The 24,906-nt window shown below is 40.0% G+C and overlaps 3 protein-coding genes across 3 annotated transcripts; 2 read left to right on the forward strand and 1 right to left on the reverse strand.

The window, feature by feature from the left end:
• Window positions 1-367: 367 nt before the first annotated feature.
• On the reverse strand, window positions 368-23,910 carry LOC139710088 (small ribosomal subunit protein uS15m-like). Its single transcript, XM_071622031.1, has 7 exons — window positions 23,694-23,910; window positions 22,670-22,729; window positions 21,343-21,418; window positions 20,462-20,510; window positions 19,878-19,962; window positions 18,275-18,333; window positions 368-936 (listed from the first exon to the last, which is right to left on the reverse strand). Exons 1-7 carry the CDS (start codon window positions 23,908-23,910, stop codon window positions 586-588), a joined length of 897 nt encoding a protein of 298 aa, XP_071478132.1. The 3' UTR covers window positions 368-585.
• On the forward strand, window positions 12,169-15,585 carry LOC139710095 (uncharacterized). Its single transcript, XM_071622035.1, has 2 exons — window positions 12,169-13,530; window positions 15,450-15,585. Exon 1 carries the CDS (start codon window positions 12,194-12,196, stop codon window positions 13,523-13,525), a length of 1,332 nt encoding a protein of 443 aa, XP_071478136.1. The 5' UTR covers window positions 12,169-12,193; the 3' UTR covers window positions 13,526-13,530; window positions 15,450-15,585.
• Window positions 15,119-16,845, forward strand: LOC139710096 (uncharacterized). The gene has a single exon (XM_071622036.1). The coding sequence runs from the start codon at window positions 15,441-15,443 to the stop codon at window positions 16,449-16,451; it is 1,011 nt and encodes a 336-aa protein (XP_071478137.1). The 5' UTR covers window positions 15,119-15,440; the 3' UTR covers window positions 16,452-16,845.
• Window positions 23,911-24,906: the final 996 nt, after the last annotated feature.

Consider the following 24,906-nt stretch of genomic DNA (forward strand, 5'->3'; position numbering starts at 1 on the left):
CACTGTTCCAAAGGTAAACAGGACCTATAAACCAGCTGTCAATGCCTTTGACTGTGTGCTCCTATGATGCATGATCTCCAGACTCCAGCTGGATTGAGGTAACAATCCACAGCTTAATCCATCCTTACATTCACAGTTGTCTTCAAGTCAATCACCATAATCCTGGGAAGGTTTCTGCCTTTCCACAGCTGACTGTTTACACGTGTCCCTCTCCCCTCCCCCCCCCCCCCCAAAAAAAAAAAAAAAAAAAAAAAAAAAACTGTGTGAGGACAACTATGGATGGCTGGTTGATAATACACTTGTACATCACAGGCTGGTCAGCTTTGACCCCAGCAAAAAAAAATCTACAAGGCTAGAGGGAATATAGTTATTGCATCTGTGTGTGATGTACACCACTGCAAATATTGTTTCCTCTCCTAAGATATAATGTCTTGTAACCCAAACACATTGCTTGGACATGGGAAGCTTTCGCCTCGGAGCATTCACACACAGGAACTGGCAGGGAAATCCCCTGACCACACACAGGGTCCTCTGTTATAGATTCGGAGACGAGAGTGAACAAAGAATGGACAAGATTGCGGCTCCTCAGTTTGGGTCCCCCTCGCGACTCTTCTCCAGGACCTCTCGCTCCTCTTCCGTCAGCTCTTTGCCAAGATCCTCCTTCAGGTGAGCAATCTCCAGGAGCTTCTCCACCCTCCAGTGCACCTCAAACTCCTCCAGGGCTGCCTTCCGCTTCTTGTATGCCTCCTGCACCACGGCACGCTTCTCCGTGGCCCGCCGGGTCTGTCGCCGGTAGTACTCCGGCGGTGGCGACCAGGAGAGGTTCAGCTCCTCCAGCACCTGCTGAAAGCGGTCGTAGTTCTGCTTCCGCAAGTACTTCAGCATCTTGCGCCGCCTGTCAATAGCATTAAGCAGCTTCACCTTGTTGACAGAATCCTGAAAAAGAGAGAAAAATCCAATCTACAGTTTCAGGAGGATGTGGCAGTACTCACAAACAAGGATATTCTGACAGGAAGTCATAAAACTTACATTGTTCCATCAAAATCACTTATTGATTTGGTGTTCTATGCATTCATACATAAAATGGGGGAAACTTGCACAGACAGGCAAACTTTAATCAGGGAAGACAGGAAAGAAGGAATTGGGCACGACGCACAATGCACGAAGGACGCCGGATGAAGAACGAATGCAATAGCTCACTTGAGCCTTGAGCTGAAATTAGAAATGTCACTATGGCAACTGGTTGCCTCTGCCATATGGCATGGTTCTCCCAACAGGTATGTCTATAGAGCACATCTTGACAATGTGACACGACAGTTTCACATGACTGGCAAAATATTGAAATGACAAATTTGTCCTTGAACCTCATTTCATTTGGATGGATGGCTGAATTGTTTAACCCTAACTAGGCCGGGCTATTTAGGTAGTTGATAGAGCCGGGGGGGGGGCCTCCAGATCTCGGCCGTCGACCGCGCGATCGCGACAAAAATTGGCACACACATTGCCTATGATGTCATCTAAAATACCATGAAGTTAATTTTTCAAAAAAATTATCATTTATGCTAAATTATGCTAATTTATGCATAATGATGCATGAAATCAGACTATTTGGTATAAATCACAAAATAAAGCTCAAAACAGGCACATTCTTTGTGTAAATATTCTTTTTAGTGTCCTTAGCAAATGTAATGAAAAAAAATTGTGATATCAGAAAAAATTCTTATGTATTTTATTGTTTTTTGAATTTCTTATGTATTTCTTTGTTTTTTTGACTTTATGTTTTCATTGTTTTTTCGATGAAATTTGTCCGCGACATCGCTCTGAACAAGAAAATATGTTATTCATTGATTTTAATCAATAAAACACCAAAATAATCATGCTTTTATGAAATTTGCCTGTAAGCACAGTTTGCATTGAAATTGTACACGAATTCACGTTTTCGAGCAATTTTTGGTCTGACATGCATGTATATATTTATGCGTAACTTCGGAACCGCGTGCCCGGGCGTCGCAAATTTGGTGTCAAAAGATGTGGGAGACTCGAAAGAAAAAAGTCATGAAACGTCACGGCGATAGCTTTTTGCTATTGCGATACATCGCACGGAACGTCAAGGGGGGGCCTCAGAGGCCCCCCCCCCCCCCCCCCCCCCCCCCCCGGCCTAGTTAGGGTTAAGAGAGCAGCCAAGTATTTGGGAATTTGAGCACTTTCACTTGACCTTTGACCCTTGACCTTTGACCCCATGGCCCACAATTCTTCAAATAATCTTCAACTTCATCCACTTGCACATACATTATGCTGAGTTTCATGAGGGTACAGCACCTCAAATGTTTTTTTTTAAGTTATGCTATCCATATATTGTAATATGCACAGAAAGACAGACAGAAGGACGGATGGACGGACAGACAGACAACCCCAAAACATAACGCCTCCAGCAACATTTCGTGGCGAAGGCATAAAAAGAAAACAAACCCACTGACAGCATGGCAGGACCTAAAGGTTACAAGCAAAAGTCTCAGATTGGGAGCCCAAAGTATGGGGGGAAAACACTGCCCTACTTTCAAAGAAATCACGCATATGACCTTTGCTCTTAACTAAGAAAGTAGGGCGGAGGGAGACTCTACTTCAAGTGAATATGTCCTCAATAAATCCTGATGAAAAGAAAGAGAGGGAGAGAGTGAGAGAGCAAGAGAAAGATAGAGAGATAGAGAGGAATGGTATTAAAGGATATTTTAAAATCACTGCATCCCACCAACAAAGGCTCACAGATGATAACAAAAGATAACGACCCTAACAATCCATCAGACTCTTCACTTTCCTCTTCCCAACAGCTCTGAGACCTACGAATCACTTCTGAGGACACGCTCAACGTATGCTCTACTCACAAAGGAATTGAGCCATTGTCCAGACAAGGGAAAAGAGGGATGGTGGGACAGCGTCATGGACTGACTGTATTCATCCAAGGATTGCAAACTCTCAGCCTTCATAAACTTCCGCTATCTTCAGCATCAGCCTAGAAGGAGGCAAAGTGGGTACAAGGCCGTGACGCACTCTTCCTCACCTGGGACTATACAACACTTCTGACCTGATTCTCATCATCATCACTGGTGAAATGGGCCCTAACTTTCCTGACTTCATGAGTCAAATAATGCTTCAAAATGAATGTCATTCACTGGATTCTTTGGCAGGTAAGCACTATTTGGGCACTCGTCCCGCTTCATCATGAATATTCATCAGGCAGTAAGATACTGTACTAGTAAATGGCAGAACGCTGGATATGTGCCATAGAACGTAAAAACGTATTGCCGGGAAATGTAAAATTCTCGAAAATTGCATGAACGGGGAATGTAAAAACGTCTCGCCGGGAGATGGAAAAATGTTCAGTTTTGCCGAGAAATGTAAAAATGCTGCCGGGAAATGTAAAAATTATGTATTTCCACGGTATTACGGATACATGTAGATGATAGTTGTATTCATGATGAAGCGGGACGGGTGCCCAAATAGTGCTTACCTCATTCAAGAACATGCATAAAGCAGCAATTTTGAATTCTTTCCACTAATAGCACTATCCTGTAAGAATCAAAGAGTGCAACAAGGTAACAATATGTCTATAATCTTATCTGGCATATGTATCATTATCAATGTGTTGCACTTTTTCATCATTAGCGCACCATTCTATCTTTTTCCAACCTTGTGATAGAAACATTACAATATTTATCTTTAAATACCTACTGAATACATTATAAAATGTTTGCTTTTGAAATGCAAGGAGAGGAGCAGGATATTCGTTGGTGCCTCATTTCAAGTTCTTCTGTAATCAGGTTTGACAACTGACTAAAGAATGAAATGAAATATTATCGCTGATAGTCTGTAACCCCATTCCACAATAGGTCCCAAGAGCTGATATGCTGTTTCTATTACAACTTAAAATACCCATTAATGTTTCGTGACTATGATGCATGCCAGTGGACTTTTAAATGACAAACCATCTTAATTGATAGTTTTATCCACAAATTCCCCATCCATCCATCCCCCCCCCCTTCTGATGATGAAATTCTATTATTCGGGCAAAGTCGTTTCTGTTATTCCTCAAAATCTGTATCTTGCTCATCAATATCTCAAGTCAAGATCAACCAGTGTGCCACTTTTCTTTGGAATTGCTGAACCCTTGGGAAGTTTGCTATTTGTTTGTTTTTTTAGTTTTTTGTTTGTTTGTTTGGTTGTTTTTTTTTTTTTTTTTTTGGGGGGGGGGGAGAACATGCTATGATCATAGCAGCTCCCTATCTACCACTCTTGAAAAGAAAAAAAGGCAGTATGCATCTGACATGTCAAAAGAAGGAAAAAAACATGTCTTCCACTTCACATGAATCACTTACAGACTTTCAAAGAAATGAATCTGCCAGGTTTGGCAGGGCAACCACCTGTTGATACTTGTACCTACATGTACATGCCCCTTTTCAAAGTAAAAGTGTCTTGGTGGGTTTGATAACTGCCTCTTTTGTTGAACATCCCATTTTTCTCCATATTATATGCATTTAATTCAAATATCATTATTGTGGTGGGTTGTTGTTGTTTTTTTTTTGTGTGTGTATGTTTAGGGGGAGGGGAATTTTGGGGAAGCAACACATTTTGTCTTGAAGAGATGTCAAGACTGAATGTCTTTTTCCCCCAATAAAAACAAAACAAAACAAAACGAATACTTTCCAGAGGTCTCATACATTCAAGTCTCAGAATGTACAAACAGGGGGTTTACACTGTGACACACAAAGGCTTTTTACACTTGCAAATTTTTACTTAGTCCCGGACCAACGGTGGGGCTAAGGGGGGGGGCCTTAGCCCCACCGTTGGTATTGGACTTTCCTAGCCCACTTTCTGTTTACACTTGTTTTTGCCAAAGTGGGCTAGCCCCACCGATAATCCCATACTATCTGGCCCTGCAAAAAAGCAGGATTAGCACAGCAATTGCGGTGCTAACCCCGCAATTTTGGTGCCAAGCAAGCCAGTGTAAACAGAATGAAGAAATAATCCGGGGCTAAGCGACAGAGACGAAGCCCGAACCACACAAAGTACTGGACTAATTATACGAACGTAAAAAAGGTCAGTTTTCTCTTTAGCCCGGGACAAGATCTCAGTATGGGATTTATTGGCAAGTGTAAAAAGCTGAAAAAATTGTTACGGGATTAACGATACTCCTGGGTCAAAGAAAGTATAAGGTTAAGAAACACAAGTGTAAAAAGGGCTATACAGTTAAAGGTCAACACTTCAGAGTGACGAAGGCAGCACATTGAGTTAAAGGTCAACATTCCAGAGTGATAATCAACTTGATGGAAAGTTGTGGACAACTCTCGATAACTTTTGTGCTCAGAATGAATGATATTTTGATTTTTTTTCCCCCCTGGCACTCGATTTTGTAGCTTTCAAATAACACATCATATAAAAAAAGCAACATTTCTGGACACACAAATTCATTTCTGGGAAAGCAAATTATCTCCATGACCAAAAAAAGAAGGAAAAACCAGGGAGGTGATATGGATATAGGGTGGCAACTCTCTGAAGTTCATGCAAAAATATCTTTGGGTTCTACAGCATTACAATGGGATGTCTACCATTCCTCTTTGCTTTGAAGTCAAATTTGGTGCCGCTCCAGCTCCAAGACAAAATTTGGAGCTGAATAAAAGTCTCACATTTCATTTGATTACAAACTGTACTTTAACATAAAATTTTGAATGAAGTAGAACAGTTTAGGAAAGAATTACAGATCGTTCACATGTATTTCTGCTCTCCTCATAATGCACAAACCAAAAATGAAACGAACTTAAAGGGTGTGTACAGTTCTGGTCAAGGTGAAGATTTAGCTTTTAAAGTTTTGTGAAATATTCAGAAACCACTCTATGAGATGTCAAAGAGCATGCAATTCCAAGGGGTATCAAAAGTTTATTCGATGAAAATCGGTTTTGAAATGGCTGAGATATCCAAAAGCAAGGTGAAACAAAGAGATACTAATAAAGTTGGGGCATGTCGCCTTTTATTATTAATACTTTTTTGGATATCTCAGCCATTTGAAAACCAATTTTCATCAAATAAACGTTGAATCCTTCTTAAAATCACATGCTCTTTCATATTTCATAAGAGGCTTTTCATCATCTCACTTTAATAGGAATGTTCAAAACATGAATTCCCAGCTCAACCACTACTGTACAGTCCCTTTAATACCTTGTTAACATACTTTCCATAAGGCATGCATTTTCTCATGCCATACTGTCTTTTAATCTGGCATATTTGATCTTTCAACTAAAGTACTCTGCTCAGCATGTTCCAGCACACTTTCCTACATTTTGCTGTTAAATGTTCAATTTATAAAATGCATTTTGATTCGCTGCTCCTAACACATTGATTGTTGCCAGCACATTGAAAGAGAGAGCAAACTGCTGCAGGGGGAAGTCTTTTCTGCTGCAAGAGCACTTTAGTCCTGATTACTGAATGCTCTCTTCTGTCAAAGCACCTGGGTACCATCTATTGTTAAACACATACACTTTTTGGCGTTAGGAGCATGACTTCAAAGGAGAGCACAAGTTCCTCCTTCATCTACAACACCTCCCTGGTACAACATTTATGAAATATTGTTCACAGCTTGTTTTATACTTGACTGACGTCATCCAGTAAATGCAAGATTCCACAAAGCTGCATTTATTTTCTTATTCCTTGCCTGATTTAAAAAAAAAAAAAAAAATCTTCACAAGCTTATTCAGATGTGATAGATTTGGTACTAAATATAACTTGGATGGCTTTGAGCTGGCAACGAAACAAAAATACAATTTTATTCCCGTTTTTAGAGTCACATTTCAAATCAGTTATTCACCATATTGTATTTCATCCATTATTCAGTGCCTGAAGAAACATATGAATTTGCTAACATGATGCACAACAGTATAATTTGCCTATTTTGTTTTGCTTTGTTTTGTTTTGTTTTGTTTTGTTTTGTTTTGTTTTGTTTTGTTTTGTTTTGTTTTGTTTTGTTTTGTTTTGTTTTGTTTTGTTTTGTTTTGTTTTGTTTTGTTTTGTTTTGTTTTAGTTTAGTTTATCACTGTCACTGATACCAATGCCTGGGCACGGTAAATCTTGACCTAGTTCAAATCATAATCTGGGCATAATTATATTCATAACGTTTCCCCTCACAGGATTACTTTATATCTCAATTCCATGCATAAATCAAATTTCCTGGCTTTAGGCAGGGAGGAGTAACCTCCTTGCATAAGGTTATAGCAAATGGACACCAAATGGGAAAGGTTGTTCACATTGGTAAAGAATACACATTTCACAATGAGGTCATGTAAAGTGGTACAGTTTCTCACCTGTTCAGGCTTTTCTATATCCTGCCCTTATATACACAAGCACAAACACAAATAGCATTCTTTAATTATAATCTTTACGTACACTCAGTAGGCCCTGCTGATAATTCGGGCAGGAGCATAATTGTGTATTTTTCCTCTACTGGAGCAATTTAGAGCAATTTTAGACAGAAGATTAGAAATGTCAGATATCCATTGTTACATATACACCTGTGTGTTTTGTTGTTGTTGTTAGTGTTTTTGAAAGCAATCAAAAGTATGGAAGAGGAAGTACAGATAAAATTTGGCCAAATGTCAACGATTTTCTCTACTATGGTACATATTAGAGTAAAAATAAAAAATAATGCCCTATTTTGGACACCAACTTGGTTGTTGTTTTGTCACTGTTAAAAAGCTATGAGTCACAGAGCGCCTTACAGCTAGTACTACTTGTTATGAGATTTTATTCATTTTTATTTATTTTTTTTACCATTACTATTTGTTTCCGGTGTGGTCTTACACAATCTCAGCAGTTATATGATTTTAAAGGTGCTATGTGCAAGTTATGAAACAATCTTTCTTTCTAACTTTTTTGTTGTAGTACATGTCATTGTTATTGAGAATGCATATAAAAGAGTACATTGTCAAAACAACACTGCCCTCTGACTTTTCACGATGTGCAGCTGGCACATGTGGTGTTTTGCACTGCTGGACGCAACTAAAGGTACAGTGTTTCTTCTCACAATAACCTTCCACACACATTTTAATTACATCCATCCATCTGTAGGATCGTCTCTCCAAGCACTCGAAAGATCATACTATACCAGCTTCACCTTGAATTTGGTCTGTGTGTGTGGCTGTATACAATGTAATATTATGTGTGTGAGACAGGCAGATGGCCAAACCACCTGACTGTGTTGTTGACTCCAAGGCAGCCTCCCCTGCCTGCCGTATCTAATGACAGTGAACAATTATGAAAGGAAATTCCTGGAAACAGAATAAAACTAGTTAGTAAAAAAAAAATCCCCAAACTGATGTGAGGGTTCCATGACATTTGCTCCTGCAACAATTGCTCCCATGATATGTTTGCATACTAAAGTCAAACATAAATTTTACCCGTAAAGATATTCCTAACCCTAATCCTAATCCTCACATCACGCTAAACAAAAACCTGAGACCCTGTCACAACCCTAACCCTAAACCTAAGTCCTTGGAGAAAATAGGAGCGGAGCAACTGTCGCAGGAGCAAATGTGGTGTCACCTTTCTGCCCACCTAAAACTGAAAACATAGACCAAATAAAAGTATGTTATAGTAAACAATCGAAATAGGAGATACCTGGTACGTAAGTGAAAATTTGAACAAGAAATGGACAGATTTTAATAGAGCAACAACAAATTAAAAAGGTGACTACTTTACATCATCTCCCATGAAGAGATCTGAGCCACTCATAGTCATGTGATCATGAGTTTTCTGATCATGTGACCATATCATGTGAAAGACAATACCCATAGTTCACTGTGTACACAAAATTTTCTCTTGGAATCTTTTTCTTCTCCTGTGTCACTAGAGCTGCAGCAGGGCTGCCAATAGGGAGAAAATAGGGAGAAAAAAGGGAGAAATCAGGGAGATTCCACTGAGGAGTCAGCGAGAAACTTGTGTGTCACATGCATTTCAATGGGAAAATTTTCACCAAATGAATAGTGTCTGTGCCATAACATTGCTATGTTACAATAATAAGCAAATAATCAACGTTAGTGAAGGTGATGGGACAAACTATCACGTCAGAGGTGATCTGGATGTAGCTATCTTTCCGAAGCGCAGCTGAGGAAAGATAGCGTACCACATTCAGATCGCCGAGGGTAACGAGAGTGTAACAAACTTTTCTTCTCAGGTGATGTGATGAGCAAAACTACGCTTTATCACGTGATCAGCTCCTGACCAATCCTATAGCAAGGTTCTTAGTATGTGGAATATATCATATTTGCATTCTAAAACAAGTACTGTTGTTGATAGTATGCTTGTATTATCAGCATCATATAAATATCAATCACCTAATTAATGTACAATGATACATAGATGAATTTAACATTAGATACATCATATTGGTGTATTAGTGTTGCTATTTGTTTTCTTTTGAATGCTCCATGTCCTACAAGCTTAGCTTTTTAGTGGACCACTCTTTTCCATCGATTACTTCTTTTTTATTACAAATATAGCAATGTGTGCATTGCTCCTTTTTTCACTATAATACCACTGGTGCATATTGTGTTCAATGATCTGTCCTTCCCAGGTGGATGAAAGTCGAATTGACACATGTACGCTGTACCTCTTTGTATCATGTATAAATAAATTATTGAAATGAATTGAAATAATTTCTGCATCAGGGAGATTAAATTTTTTTCAGTCTCCTAACGGGACATGAAGAAATATTTCAGACGAGATGAAGCCTCCAGCAGAATCAGGGGGTAGTAGCCGCTTCCAGAATAATGAATTTTTTTTTTTAAAGGCCAAGGGGTCTTGCCTATTGCTCAACCAAGTATCACATGCTAACCTTCCTATCATTATTGCAGACTACCTAAGAAGACTAATTCAACACAGCGAACTTTGCGGGCTTTGGGGGCGTTCAGAGAAGCATGCTAAGTTTGTAGGAGATTAGACCATGATGTACTTTCCAAAAGGAGATCAAAATGTGAAAACTGGCACTCAATTTGGTCTCACCCCAAGAGAATCACCCCTAGATTTGCCACGATCAAACTTGAAAGTACACTCACTAATACATTTTCTATTTAAAGAGCACTTTTAGTTTAATAAAAAAAAATCTATGATTCTCCAATTTGTGCCCCTCAGGGCCCCCTAGTGGGGAATGCTTTCCCATTTTTGTACAAACACAATATTTTATTACCCAAGTCAAGTGATAGTATCTGCCAAGTTTGGTGAAAATTTGACCTTACATTTTCAAGAAGATAAGGAAGGTCATCCATGGTATTTCCATGAAAAAAACTCAAAACAACATTCACTAAAATGTACATACTCACAGCACTAACTTAGCTCTGTCACTCTTGGTTCCAGAAGAGAAGATATCTAAAGATTCTTTAATTTGAGTGGTTTGGTCCTCATCCCTCCAGCCCACATGTTGGGAGGGGGCATGGTGCCAATTTGAATAAATTCAGATCGTATTACCCTAGGGACGCTACCTGCCAAGTTTGGTGAAAATCCATCATGTGGTTTTGTAGGAAGAAGCTAAAAGTGGACAAGTTATCGGAGGATGCAGGATGCATGACGCACGACGGAGGCCGGACAACAGATGATGAATGATTGCAATAGCGAAAAAATGACTCCCCAAAAAAGACAAAGTGGCAACAACTGCAATCCAGTGCATTGAAAAGGCAGCTGACAAGAGTACAGAAATCATGAAGGAAAGAGCAACATACCTGCGGCCTGTTGCATTCAAAATTTAACCTGAGAAAAACTCTGCATGGTAAGAACTGAAAACTCGGGCTAGTATGATTCCGCCACTGACTTTACACAGGAAAAACTCTGTTAGAAATCAACCTGAGTTTTTCTCAGGTGAAAATTATTATTCAACAGGCCCCAGGTGATCGAAGGAGATCATTATGAGACCATTATGAGAAGGCACACAAAAGAGCACATGGTGGATTGTAGAATCCTTGGCCATTTGTTTGTAACATTTGCCAGCTGAATGGGGTGCATCTCATCATTTCTTCCCTGGGGAAACAGATGCATGGTTGTCTGGTTCGCTCTGATACAAATCAGACTTGGGTGAGATAAAATGAGGGAAGATAAAATAGTATACAGAGGAGCACATGGCAGCCATTTGGCACTAGTGAATACCGTAAAAGCCCTACATTACACACATGTAAAAAACATGCAGTGAAACGGGGACTTGGAAGACTACTGCATAAGTGTTTGGATTTGCGATCAACAACCACAGAGATGGAATGGGAAATGGGTATCATAGCTATTCTCGATGAAAACTTATCAACTTCCCACCGTAAGGACAGCAAATCTTAATTACATGGGCAGTATCTTTGTGAGCTGTCGATATTGCAATATCAATCATCTCCCGAAAGTCACAAAATTAGAAACAAAATATATGACACATTCAGCATGTCCCACATTTGATATCTATGTCATTACTTTGGGGCAAATCTTCTCGACACTTTGAATATGTCTTCTGAACAAGAAACAGGACACCTGACAAGAGTTCTGCTGAGCATTCATGTCAGTTTTTGATCAATGTCTGAAATAGTTCAACACTTTTCGACCAAACTGGTAGAATGGAAAACTATTACTGGCTTGGTACACACCTGCAGTAAAATGCCATTATATGGTAAAGTTTACTCGGATAAAAGTATATCGTCGCAGGGGCGACAAGACCTCGTATCTGCAAAATGTCAACTGTTCAGGAGAGCCAAAAAACATGGTGTCCAAAGCACTATAGCGAATAGGATAGCCTTTCCTTTGACATGCCGTGGTGGCTTCATTTTTGGAGTAAGACAGTTGGGATTTGGACAGGACATCACTTAACCTATTATTTGACTATTAATCCAAAAAGTCATTTTTACCAAAATTGCACATACAAGGTCTTGTCACCCCAGCGACGATATAGAGTATTTTATCTCGTAATGTACGGTAGAGAATTCAGCCATTGGCTGCGCATTAGCCATTGGCTGAATTTGCGTAATATGAGAGGCCGTTCCGCGCGCAATCGCCATCTTCGTTCCAGCGCAATGTTCAATCGCGAAGCGATTTTTATCTGACCGAAAAATCGGAAAATATCATCGAAATCTGCGGAAATACGGAACTGAATTCATGCTCTCTTACAAGCGTGATTATCGTTCTCAGCATGGATGAACCAGCTGACAAATCGGAGAAGGCAAAAGCCAAAAAAGATACCGAGCTGTGTGAGCCTAAGGCCAGCCCAGCTCCGGCAGCAAAGAAGAAGGCTGCAGGCAAAACTCTGTCTAGCGGCGGGAGGCCTAAGGCATCCCGCCCCGCGGCTTCGGGGAAGGCACAGCCGAACCCGCCCGCACCAGCTGCTACCGCTCCCAACCCGACTGTGACTACAGCGGAAAATAGCACGGAGGTTATGTCCCGCATTGGGAAACTCGAGTCAATGTTCGAAAAAATGATCGAGACTTTGAGCACTCCTCATCATGGAGAACAACATGCCAACACGCCGCGGGATTGTTTTAGTGAATATGGCGACTGCGACACACAAAGGGGAAGCAGCTCACCACCCGTCATAGAATTGGCGGATAATTGCAGCGTGGCTGATTTCCTATCGGCAAACCGCGATGACGCGGTCAGCTTGTTTTCGGACGTAGGCCTACAGGAGGCAGATAAAGACAAACGGCCGGAATTCAAGATACCACGAATGGCTCAGAAATTCGTGGCTCCGTCCGGGATAGGGGAACCACTAGATGAGGATGTCGCGGACACCATTGTGTATATGATGGGACAAAAACTTGACCAGAAATCTCTCGACGAAGCAGCAACTCGCTACCCCTGCCCATCTAACTGCACATGTCTAGAAACCCCTAAAGTGAACAGCACTATCTGGGAGAACATCTCGACGGGGACGAGACACAGGGATCTGAAACTACAAATGATCCAATCATCCCTCTTGAAAGGGATAAACGCGTTTGCTCGTACCCTTCCAGCAACTTTGTCTGAAGCTCAGCAGGATGCTATGGCTTTTCTCTGCGATGCAAACTTCTCCCTCAACTGCATGAGAAAGGACAGCATAAAGCCTGACATGAACTCAAATTTCCACCACCTGTGCAAGCCCTCTCACAAAGTGACAAAGTACTTGTTTGGAGATGACCTGGGGCGTCAAGTGAAAGAGATCCAAGAACAAAGGAAAACAATGTCAGGCATGATGAAATCACGCTTCACACGAGAGCAATCACGGTTCCAGCCGTACAAGAAACCGGATGTGACATCTTGCCGTCAATACACGTCGACTGGGTTCACCCGCCCGTTGGGGAGGGGTTATGACCGCCGAACATCACATTCCAACCCCATGGCCGGTTCATCTGCACAGCCTTTTTTAGGGAAGGCTTGGAGGGGGAGACCTCGAGATCCTCCTCACACTTACACACCGACAGCAGCAAGGGAGGGTGGCAACAAGCAGCCAACCTACCACAGGCAGAGCCAAAGCCAGGGGAGGAAATAGAACAGGTAGGTGACTATGAACACAACATAGATAACGATCTAGTTACAACACCAGCTGTCGTCGGAGGTCGTCTGAAGCCATTTTTCCCTGCTTGGGAAAATATCACGAGAGACTCACACATTATTCAAGCAGTTCAAGGCTATACAATAGAATTTGACCCAAAAAAATTTCCCCCTTCTCGAGAAAAACCTCTGCGTTCTTACAAGCGGAATGCTGAAGAAACAGCCAAGATTGACCATGAGATTCTTGTTCTGGAAGAAAAACAGGTCATTGAAAAATGTGCCCATGAAGAAGGGGAATTTATTTCAGAGGTTTTCACGAGACCAAAAAAGAACGGAGGAGTTCGATTAATTCTTGACCTGTCCGAACTCAACAAAAGTGTTCAGTACCAACACTTTAAAATGGATAATATTCAATCTGGTATTCTACTCCTCTCAAAAGGGTGTTATATGGCTTCAGTAGACCTCCGTGATGCATACTACACAATTCCCATTCACTTAGACTCTCGTAAATATTTCCGCTTCGTATGGAGAAACCAATTGTGGCAGTTCAAAGCTTTGCCAAATGGCTTATCTTCCGCCCCAAGACTGTTCACCAAAATACTGAAACCAGTGCTTGCCTTACTAAGACAACAGGGGCACACAGTTTTGTCGTACTTGGACGACACACTGATAATTGGGAACAATAAAGCAGACACTCACTCAGCAGTGCAAGCCACCACTGACCTTTTGACTAGTCTAGGGTTCATTATTCACTCAGAGAAATCGGTACTTGAACCATCCCGTGAGATTGAATTTCTGGGTTTCCATTTAAATACATCTGAAATGAGAATCACCCTCCCAGCCAGTAAAAGCAATGACATTCAAGATGCATGTCGATCCTTACTTGCTAATAACAAACCTAGTATCCGGGAGGTAGCTAAAGTCATTGGGAAGATTGTGGCTGCCTTACCAGCATCTCAGTACGGCCCCTTGCATTACAGGCAGCTGGAAAGGGAAAAAATCAGAGCCCTGAGAAAACAGAAAGGACATTTCGATAGACATATGAGCCTATCAAATAGAGCCAAGGCGGAACTAGTTTGGTGGTCATCCCATGCACATCTCGTGTCTAAACCCCTGTACCCAGGGAAAGTATCAAAAGAAATAAGAACAGATGCTAGTGGACAAGGTTGGGGTGCCACAGACCTGCAATCCAAGACAGGGGGTAGATGGAATGCTCAAGAATTAGCAAGAGCAGCAGGTAATGAAATAAACTATCTGGAAATGCTAGCAGCCGGTTTGGGACTCAAAAGCTTCTGTTCAAATGTCAGAGATGCACATATACTGTTGAGATTAGACAACACCACAGCGGTGACATACTTGAATAACATGGGCGGCGTCAAGTCTGAAGCATGTAACGAAATGGCGTTGCAAATTTGGGATTGGTGCAGTAGACGACAAATTTGGATAACAGCATCTCACTTAGCAGGCTCTAAGAACACAGAAGCTGATACGATGTCAAGGAAATTCAATGACAATATAGAATGGATGCTAGACAAGACAATATTCAATGAGATAGTGCAGAGGTATGGGTTACTAGACGTAGACCTTTTTGCCACCAGACTGAATGCCCAGCTCCCAACATACGTCTCCTGGAGACCAGATCCAGGGGCATGGGCAGTAGACGCATTCACTATTGACTGGGGACCCCTAGTATTTTATGCGTTTCCCCCATTTAGCTTGGTTGCAAAGTGTCTCCAAAAAATCAGACAAGATGGCGCTAGGGGAATTTTGATAGTGCCAAATTGGCCAACACAGCCCTGGTATACCGTACTACGTAACATGCTATTGGAGGAGCCCTGGGTATTGCGAAAACACCAGTTGTTAACCCAACCCATTACAGGTAGACCCCATCCACTTACACATCTCTCCCTCTTATGTTGCAGGGTTGGAGCAAACATTTCATAGCTCAAGGACTGACGGAGGAGACTGCTGATATAATGGCAGCGTCTTGGAGGAAATCCACCAAGGAGCAGTATATGGTGTATATTAGGAAGTGGCAAAGGTTTTGTCATGAGCGTCACTTATGTTGGACCCATACGAAGGTGGGAAATTTGTTTGCGTTTTTTAATTCTATGTACAAAAATGGAGCAAGCTACAGCACCTTGAATACATCAAGGAGCGCACTAGCATCAGTTGTTCTTCTACGGGACGAGAAATACACCATTTCTACACATCCTTGGATTTGCCGGTACTTCAGGGGCATTTTTAATCTCCGACCACCCACTCCGCGATACAGCTTCATATGGGATGTGGGCAAGGTGCTGAGCTACCTCAGACAAGTAACTCCAGCTCATAAGATTTCGCTGTGTCAACTGACACACAAAGTATGTTTTTTACTAGCGTTGACTTCTGCCCAAAGAGTGCAAACACTTTCATACCTAACCCTTGACAATGTGAAGGCGTCCAAAGATTGTGTGGAAATAGCAGTGGCTGATTTGATAAAGCAGAGTCAACCTGGGAATGTGGGAGTGAAAGTAACACTGAAAGCCTTTCCCGAGGATAAGAAACTCTGTGTTGTACACTATGTTAAAGAATACATTAACAGAACACGCACATTGAGGAAGGAGGTGAATGCACTATTTGTCACCTACAAGCAACCCCATGGGAAGGCATCAAAGCAAACCATCGCTCGATGGATAAAAACTGTGTTGAGAGCATCAGGTATCGACACCGATCTCTTCAAAGCACATTCAACGAGATCGGCGGCAACCTCATCTGCCAAGAGGAATCATTTTCCAATAGCAGACATTCTCAAGCATGCTGGGTGGAAAAATGAATCCACGTTCAGGAATTTTTACCTGAAACCGGCATCCCAGGCAACATCTTTTGGACAAGCAGTTCTGGGACAACAGACCTCTAGGAAGGGACAAGATTCAGTCCTGTAAACATAGGTAAAGTTGCCCAAAAACTTTCTCTGACAATATATTTCTGTGAAAAATGACTACTGTGAAAATCTTTGAAGTCTCATATTACGCAAATTCAGCCAATGGCTAATGCGCAGCCAATGGCTGAATTCTCTACCGTACATTACGAGATAAAATAGAAAATTAAATGAAAAACATTGAAATTTAATTTGTATTTTATGAGTAATGGGAGGATAGAGAATTCAGCACCCTCCGCTCCCTCCCTTACTCTGAACAGCCTTAAATGTGGCTTATACAAGATCTATTTTATCTCGAAATATTTTTTCACAGTAGTCATCAGCTTTTAAAGATGGCGATTGCGCGCGGAACGGCCTCTCATATTACGCAAATTCAGCCAATGGCTAATGCGCAGCCAATGGCTGAATTCTCTATCCTCCCATTACTCATAAAATACAAATTAAATTTCAATGTTTTTCATTTAATTTTCTAATATTTAAGCAACAAAATAAGTGCTGCATTTAGTCATGCTGGTGGTTGGACCAGCAACAGGTACACAAAACTACAACCTGCAGCTGAGGAATATTAGGCAACAAAGAGCTCTTGCAAATTGATCCATAATATTATAATACACCATGGTTAGGATTTGTACTATTTTAATCTGAATTGAAGAAAAGATATAGCTGTACGTAAATCTTTCTTCTTTGTAATAACTGGCAGGGCTGAAAGGGAATTTTTGATTAAGACAATATTGCTAACAAAGAAGTTGTCTTTGCCTCATCAAGAACTTTTTTTTTTGATAAAGCAAACACTGAAGTGTATTGTGTGGGACTCGTTGCCAAAAACTGTGAATCACCTTTCACCCTTGCCATGCATTGTTCCCGAAATGGTATGTATGCTGAAGTTTTTGTTTGTTGTTGTTGTTTGTCTTTTAAATTGATCCTCAAAGATATCTGGAAACTAGAATATTATTGCCCATTAACAGAAATAACATGCAACTAATCCTCCTTATTCAGGACTGTTGCATAATCATGGTCTTTCTGGTGGACTGAGAGACACTTTTCCACAGACATTTGAGTGAACTTGCGCACTTTGCAGCCAGGGCAAGTTTGCACGGATTTCCTAATGCTAATGATATAGCGCAGCAATTTATTTCCAAGTGTTTGACAACATAAAACCAAACAAGTTGTGCACAAGCTGGTGAACAGTATCGGTTTCATGGCAGTCCATAATTATGTTATGTTGGATGGCACTGACAGGGATACTTATATCATATTGGATGGCTATGAATGGGATACCAGGGAATATTGGCCCTAAAGAGTGCGATATTCCCTGGTATTCCATGAATTAATGCCATCCAATATAATTATTATCATCTACAATCATGCAGAGAAAGCATAAACTGCACAAAAATACCGTAGGCCTACTTCTTCTCGTCTTTGAAGTTGACTCAGCAGTCACGTCCCAGCGCTGAAAAGGGAAGCCCCTAAAACTGTGTATGCAGCAAGCAAGATGTTTGCGGGCTTGAGAATAGTAAAAAAACAAATTGTGTACTAGTAGCAGGCGCTTGCGCACTCAGCAAGCGCTCGCGCAACACACGAGACAAAATATGGTGTATTCTTGAACGGCCAGTAACAACAGTATCCTATGGGGACTTACCGCGTTGGCCCATGCGTTTTGTTCAATATTTCATTATGCTCTCATATTGAAAGTAAAAATTGAGCAGACAATATGCATTTTGAATACGCGGCTAAAACATCCTATAAAGATGATAATGTAACATAATTTGCCCAAAGGTAAGCAACAGATATACTTCCTTTAGGTGTTAAGGGTTTCAAATACCACACCTTCTTGTTTGCCTCCACATGTGGTGCAAGAGCGCGGATGTGCTCCGTGATGGTCGCAACTGTCGTGTGGAGAATAAAAGAAAAGAGAAAAAGAGAAGTGCAGTTAAGCCTTTGTGTGCTTTACTCCCGTGGCATTGTACACACCGTCCATAGTCTCCAGCACTGAAAGGATAAAGAGAAATAATATGAGACAGAAGCAATGCTACGAGAACTTAATTTTCTATCCTACTCCACCAAAGCCCCACCTCCTCCTGCCCACCCCCCCCCCCGACATTCCTGTAGAATATCAAATAAAGATATCAAAGCGTTATACAACAGGGATGTAGTAACTTGGTGATGATAATGTCCAGAAGGGAGACGAGGTATCTACAAGGTAAATTACTTACAATAAAATGATTCGATATCAAAACTACTTATATATTGCCTCATCTAATTTGCATATAATGTCTGTTAAAACATGTGAAACTTATTAGTTCGATAATTTTACATGTAGTGTGATCTTTAAAAAATAAATGAATTTTCTCTGTTCTGCTTGTGAGTTATGTTCTCTCTCTTTTTTTTAATTCTTTTTTATATCCCATCAACCTGAACCATTTCAAGAGTTTTCAAGCAAAAGGATTAGAATGAAGTGAAGAAGAATTATGACGGCACGAACATTAAGTAGTGAAAGAAAAAGTCTAGTCTCAACTAACAGCTCTATAATTGCTTTAAAATGCTCCTTACAATAAACTTGTAAAGATGTCTGTTTCTTAAAATCATTAAAACATAAAGTTGTGCACACACATATTACGCATGTATGCTTAAATGTCAAAGTCGTGCTTTCATTCCAATTAAATGCATTTGTGACCCTGCACCTCAAAACAAACAAAAAGTCGCCAGACATGAATTTTTAGTTAAGACCATATTCTGAAAGAGCAGACTTTAAGCTTTAAAATGATGTATAACTCAAATCAAATGGACTCTCCTAACCTATCTAGATATTGGAAAGAAAGCACAAACTCAGGAAAAGTGTGAACTGAGAAAAGAGGCTCTAAAGTACAGTGTCTTTTCAAGCGCTTAATCTTTACCAAACCATGCTGGCTGTGGGATGAATGGGACAAAAGACAGGAAGTAAACCACCAGAGTAACAACAACGAAGGGATTATCAGATTAAACTGAAATTAAGCATGCCTCATTAACACATTCTTTCCATAATTAATGCCAACTTTCAAAGCAGTAGCGCTATCCTTTCAAAAGTTATTAGAGTTGAAAGTGAAGAGTGTGGACAAGGTTTTTTTCAGAAATGAAAAAGGGATTCTAAAGTCACACCTTATCACACTATTCTACCAAAAATGTTCGAGATAAACTGCTAAAAAAACACACTTTCCCGCCCGTTTTATGATACCAAATTTTAGCATAATGTAAAAGAAGACCCGCTCTTTCAGAAAATATGAAAAAGTCAAGTTTGGCTAGGTTGACCCATTTCACTTATTTTCAGTCCTCACGCAACAGTGTGTGCGACTTTCTGTTCATTTTGAAGTGCACGGTCACATTTAATATTAAAGCAAATTAACCACAGCAGATTTTGATCAATGCAGAAATGGTTCAGGTGACGCAAACTCACTTTTGACGCCAAGATCATCTCTGGCATCCGGGTTGTGACGCAGCTTGTCCTCAGATAGCTTTCGCCTCATCCTATGGAGATCCACCTGTTGTTGCACAAATGCAGAAGTACTCTCCATAAATCAAGCTTATCACAGCAATAATCAGTATTTCTATTCATCATCTGAAAAGTGCAGGGGGGGGGGGGTATGTAAGTTTTTGTTGTTGTTGGTTTTTTTTTCAATTGCTTTGTCAAACAGGCATGACAAAATGTGAGAATTGATAACATTATCTCCAGAAATAACTCAACTGAATTTTTCCTCTTTTCTTTTCTTTTAGCCTGGAAGTTGAGTTAGCTCAGCCATAAATACAAAAACCTCAAATTATCACTTACAATCAATTTAAAAAAAAAGTATTTTTCATTGTGATGGCTCAACACTGATAAACTGTTAAATACATTATAGAGTTATATTAATTTATGCACCATCAAGTGTAATCTACATGAAACAACAAGCCACTCTTCGAATTTTAAATAATTCCCATGTTTTCATGGGTTCAATCATCAATCTATGGTCTGCATTCTCTACAGAAATGATGTGTACTTACTCCTTTGCCAAACTCAAGGCTGAAAATCTTCTTCACATTTTCGTCAGCACTGAAGGATGAACAACAAGGAAAGAAAAACAAACAAAAAAACATCCTTTTATCACCGAAGTACACCTGATGAAGTACAATGTAAGATGGTAACAAGTTACTACATGGTAAACATTCATATATATGGAAAGACATTTGAATCATAAATGCTAACCCGTTCTTTCAATCCTTTATTGACAAACACTGCATCTTGATCTATTCAAGGTCTCTGTTTTGTTTTGTTTTTTAATTCAAGTTGGTTTCTAACCATCTCAGTCACTGTAACAATAACAATAATAATGATAATACAGGATACACAAAATATTCAATAACATTTTAAAAACTCACATTTTAATTTCCATTTAAAGGGTGCAAAATTACCTAAAACTGTTAATGTTCTGATGTATTATATGTGCAGTTTATCCAACTGGGCACCTCATGAATCATTGCTGTTTACAAGTTTCAATCATCTATCTGAAGGTGATTGTGCTTGTCAGTACTTGGTGGGCAAACTGCCATAATTGATCATTCATGCCATAGACATAGCACATCAAATCAAATCACATCTATCTCTAGTCAAATGGCAATCTCCTATGATTGACCCATTTGAGTGCGGTACTGATTTTGGTCATGAACAAAGAACAAATCAAATCAAATCAAAAGACAACTTGTAGTGTCTTGAGTATTGAAATATTGAACTGATTGATTGTTTGTTTTGTTGTTGTTGTTGTTGTTGTTGCTGCTGCTATAAAGAACAAATCCAATCCACACAATGTCAAATCAATGGCACACTAAAAGAAAAAAGAACAACAACACACCAAAACAAAACAGCTAAAATGTCCATTCAGACTTACTCTTCAAGTGCTTTCACTTTCTCAAATCCCAGTCGTGGCTGAGATGGGTCCAGGCCAAGGAAGCGATCAGTCGGTGCTGAGGGCAACAAATTTGTGTTGCACAGAAAACACATCAACAACATGAATGCACACATCTGCTTTGGTAATGATGCAGAACGGTGGAAATAAGTCAATGAGAAATCTTGTTCTTAGTGACGAACAATGTACAAAGTTGATGCTGTTTGCAAAACTAGCGTATTGCCAGTCACCTGGGGCAGACCACTGGGGGTGGGCATCCATTTTCCTGTGTGTATTTGGGCAGCTTATTGCAATGAGCAATGAGAAATTATCAATCATAGTCCACCGAAATGAATCTCACAAGAAATTTGAAACACATCCCAAGCCGCATGTAAGCATGACATAAAATTTGTAGAACATGAATTTGTCAGTACTGTCAATGCATGTGTGGGACTGCCAAATTCCTTTCCAGACATGCAGACATATTGTAGGCCATCCACAATAATAACCAAAAGACAGTGTATCTTTCGTATTCTCTCTAAAGCAATTTTGGCAAGTAGGCATGCACTTCCATAAAAGTGAAGTTTTTCTCCAAGCAAACTTTTTTTTTTCTTTTTCTTTTTGGCCACTCATGCGAGTCCAGGTTCAACTGCAAGCACCTTAGACAGAAAAACCTGCATGGCTGCCCTTCTCAAAAATAAGCAGACTGCTCTGCCCATGACTGTCCTTGCATGTATTTGTGGGAGTGAATGGGTGTGAGAGGGTGAAAATGCTCAAATTTCTTTGGCCCATGCCCATTTAGTCAACTGGGACCTGGGTGCTCTGTGGGTACAAATCTCCACTCTACCCTATCAATTTGGCTCCACCCCTGCAACAAACTGAAGTTGTAACAGTTACTACAGTAGTACACTCACCTTATGATACACACAGTTATTATGGAATAACAGAGTAAAGATTCAGGGCCAAAAATAATAATCCATAATCAAACAGTACAAACCTTTTAATTAATATAGCATGTACTTCATTTGTTTGGGTCTGTCAAAATTTTGATATAATGACAGTAAGATGCCAGTCCCAGGAACCTTGTTATAAGAGTCACCTTTAGTAATCGAAGACTTTGTTCTCCCTTCCAGTGTTCTATGTATGCTACAGGTTTTTTTACACTAGTTACAAGAAACTGCTAAGTGTGCTAAGCTGAATTGCAAGAGCATGGAGGGCTCATGTCATTGTCCTTTCCTGTCTGTTTTGTCTATTGAACAAACTACCATGTAAAATACAGTGTACAAAATGTGTGTATTTAAATATTATAGTACAGACAAAGAGGCCTTACCTTTCTTCTTCTTGGCATACTTCATGTGCGCCTTGGATGCCAGTCCTCGTGACTGCGTACCTGACAATCAAAATGCAGTTGACATAACAAGAAATTATCTACAAGCAGAGATTTCTATTGAACACAAGAGCTAAGAGAAACACTCTGAGAGTGCAGACCTCCATCAAGCAGCTCATTTTTTCCATCACTGATCTTCTTCTCTAAATACATGTGTAGATGAGTGATTTTTCACTCATGAAGATGTACGCATGCTGAAAATCACCAAATTTCTCAATGAAGAACTATTTCTAGAAATAGAAGCCTTTTGTTACTCAACTGGCTTATCAAGTTTGCAGTTAGTAGCTTCAAACTGAGTGGTGCCTCGCCCAAGTGAAGCAAGCATTTTAGTGCGCGAATGGAAACCTAAAAAATGCACCGCTTGAACTCCAAAGTGCTTTGACTCTACCTACCCAAAATATTGAAAATCCCTCATAAGATCCATTTATTCCCAGATCACTATTAACATTTCATAATCCGTTCCTTGTGTCATTCTCAACATTGATTGGGATAGAGAGTTGTGTATCAAAAGACCAAGTTTCATCCAAATCCATTCACAATTTTCTCAGTTACTTTGCACAGTCAAATAAAAAAAAGGAAACTAACACAGTAACACACAATCAAACAAAATGCCGATGAAAACACAATCTTCTTTCTTGGCGGAGGTACCTTTCTTAAACGAAAAAAAAAAAGTACAAAAGACACAACGTGATTGATGAGAACTCTTTATTTCTAACGTTAATGATCAAAAATGGGTGTAACTTGGCCTTGCAGCGCCCCTCTCCATCTTGGGGGTCCAGTCTTGTAATGTAAGTTGTACTCGGCTTTTTTTTTTTTCTTTCTTTCTTTTTAGGTGATCCGAGTATCCTCTCGGATCATGATCACCTTCTCTTTTTCTAGGTCTGTTTTATTTCTATATACGTGAACAGATATGTCCTTGTACATATACACCATACTAGTATAGAACAAGTTTTCAGGATTGTCTTACCAATACTTCCCGCATTACACTCCAAACGTTGAATACGCAGCAATCCCATCCTCGGTGTTACAGCGGCACCACTGCACCGAGTTACGGCAGGCCGTTCAGCCGGACCTTCGCGGTGGGTGATGGTCGTGAAGAGGCATCGTAGCTGCAGTGAGGTCGCTGCGGAAGGCTCTCTCAAGCTAGACGAGATGTCTCTGGCAGGGTAACTTCTCAGCTTCATGAGCGAAAAAATCCTCGTTAGGTTAGATACTTCCATTCTGCTGCGGAGAAGTATCAGCTCTTCCTTTCCTTGGTATTTATAACAATTTTACTCTTTTATCTCTGCTTTACTCTGCCGTCATTTAATAGTCATCTTACATCACGCCAGGGGCCAGCACTAATTTACACGTGTGGGGTTAGATATAGGACGCACGTATTTTCCGCATAATGCATGGTGTAAACTCGAGTTCGAGTCTTGCTGCCCTCAACGCTGTCACAGCAAACATTACGGCATTTTTCCTGAAAAAAAAAAAAAAAAAAAATCAAAAAATGTTGATTCGAAATATTCTTTATGATATTGGAAGCCAATGGGACTTTCATGTTTTGCCAAAGTTCATCATTCCTAAGATATTGTATATATATATTTATATGTTTTTCAGCTAGTTTTCTCCTTTCCGTCTGACTGGAGTGAATAGTACATGTCTCTCCTCTTTCTCTCAAACAACTCTACCAAGGCATTTTTTTTTCGATACTGGTATAGTACTCAGAACCTTCTCTCCACAATCTTTCTGTCACATTCCCCTTCTATCAAATACATGTAGGGGTACATGTACCTGATTTAGTTTGGTTTCAATACACCATTTTAATTGTTTACATCATGTACTCAATAGTTGATCTTGTTTATAGTGCTTATCATGACATGACTGATGTATTTTATGATTTCTTATATTTTGTCTTATTGGCAATTATGAGGAATCAAATTTGATATAATGAACATCTTTATTACGTGATGGAGGCACATGAGGGATCATATATATGCCTTCAGGTAATAGTAAAGAATTTTACTTTTGTGAGTCCTGGACCATAATGAGTCATTTCTTTACATTTTATACATGTAAGTAGTATAGCTCGTCTAGATAGTAATAATTCGACCTTGATTTTTCCGAGAAAATGGGAAAAAATGAGAGTAATAAATATAAAAATAGTATCGCTATGTATTTTGTTGAAAATCAGGTCA

This window comes from Diadema antillarum, unplaced genomic scaffold (assembly GCF_040938485.1).
Source record: "Diadema antillarum isolate AM-2024a unplaced genomic scaffold, OU_Dant_1.0 seq00001497_RagTag, whole genome shotgun sequence".
Lineage (NCBI taxonomy): Eukaryota > Metazoa > Echinodermata > Echinoidea > Diadematoida > Diadematidae > Diadema > Diadema antillarum.

Coding starts and splice junctions, on each gene's coding strand:
- LOC139710095 (XM_071622035.1), top strand. CDS start 12,194: ATGGATGAACCAGCTGACAAATCGGAGAAGGCAAAAGCCAAAAAAGAT.
- LOC139710088 (XM_071622031.1), bottom strand. CDS start 23,910: ATGAAGCTGAGAAGTTACCCTGCCAGAGACATCTCGTCTAGCTTGAGA. Junction 20,511..21,342: donor AAAGTGAAAGCACTTGAAGA/GTAAGTCTGAAT, acceptor TTCATCCTTCAG/TGCTGACGAAAATGTGAAGA. Junction 937..18,274: donor ATGTGGAGGCAAACAAGAAG/GTGTGGTATTTG, acceptor TCTCTTTTTCAG/GATTCTGTCAACAAGGTGAA.
- LOC139710096 (XM_071622036.1), top strand. CDS start 15,441: ATGTTGCAGGGTTGGAGCAAACATTTCATAGCTCAAGGACTGACGGAG.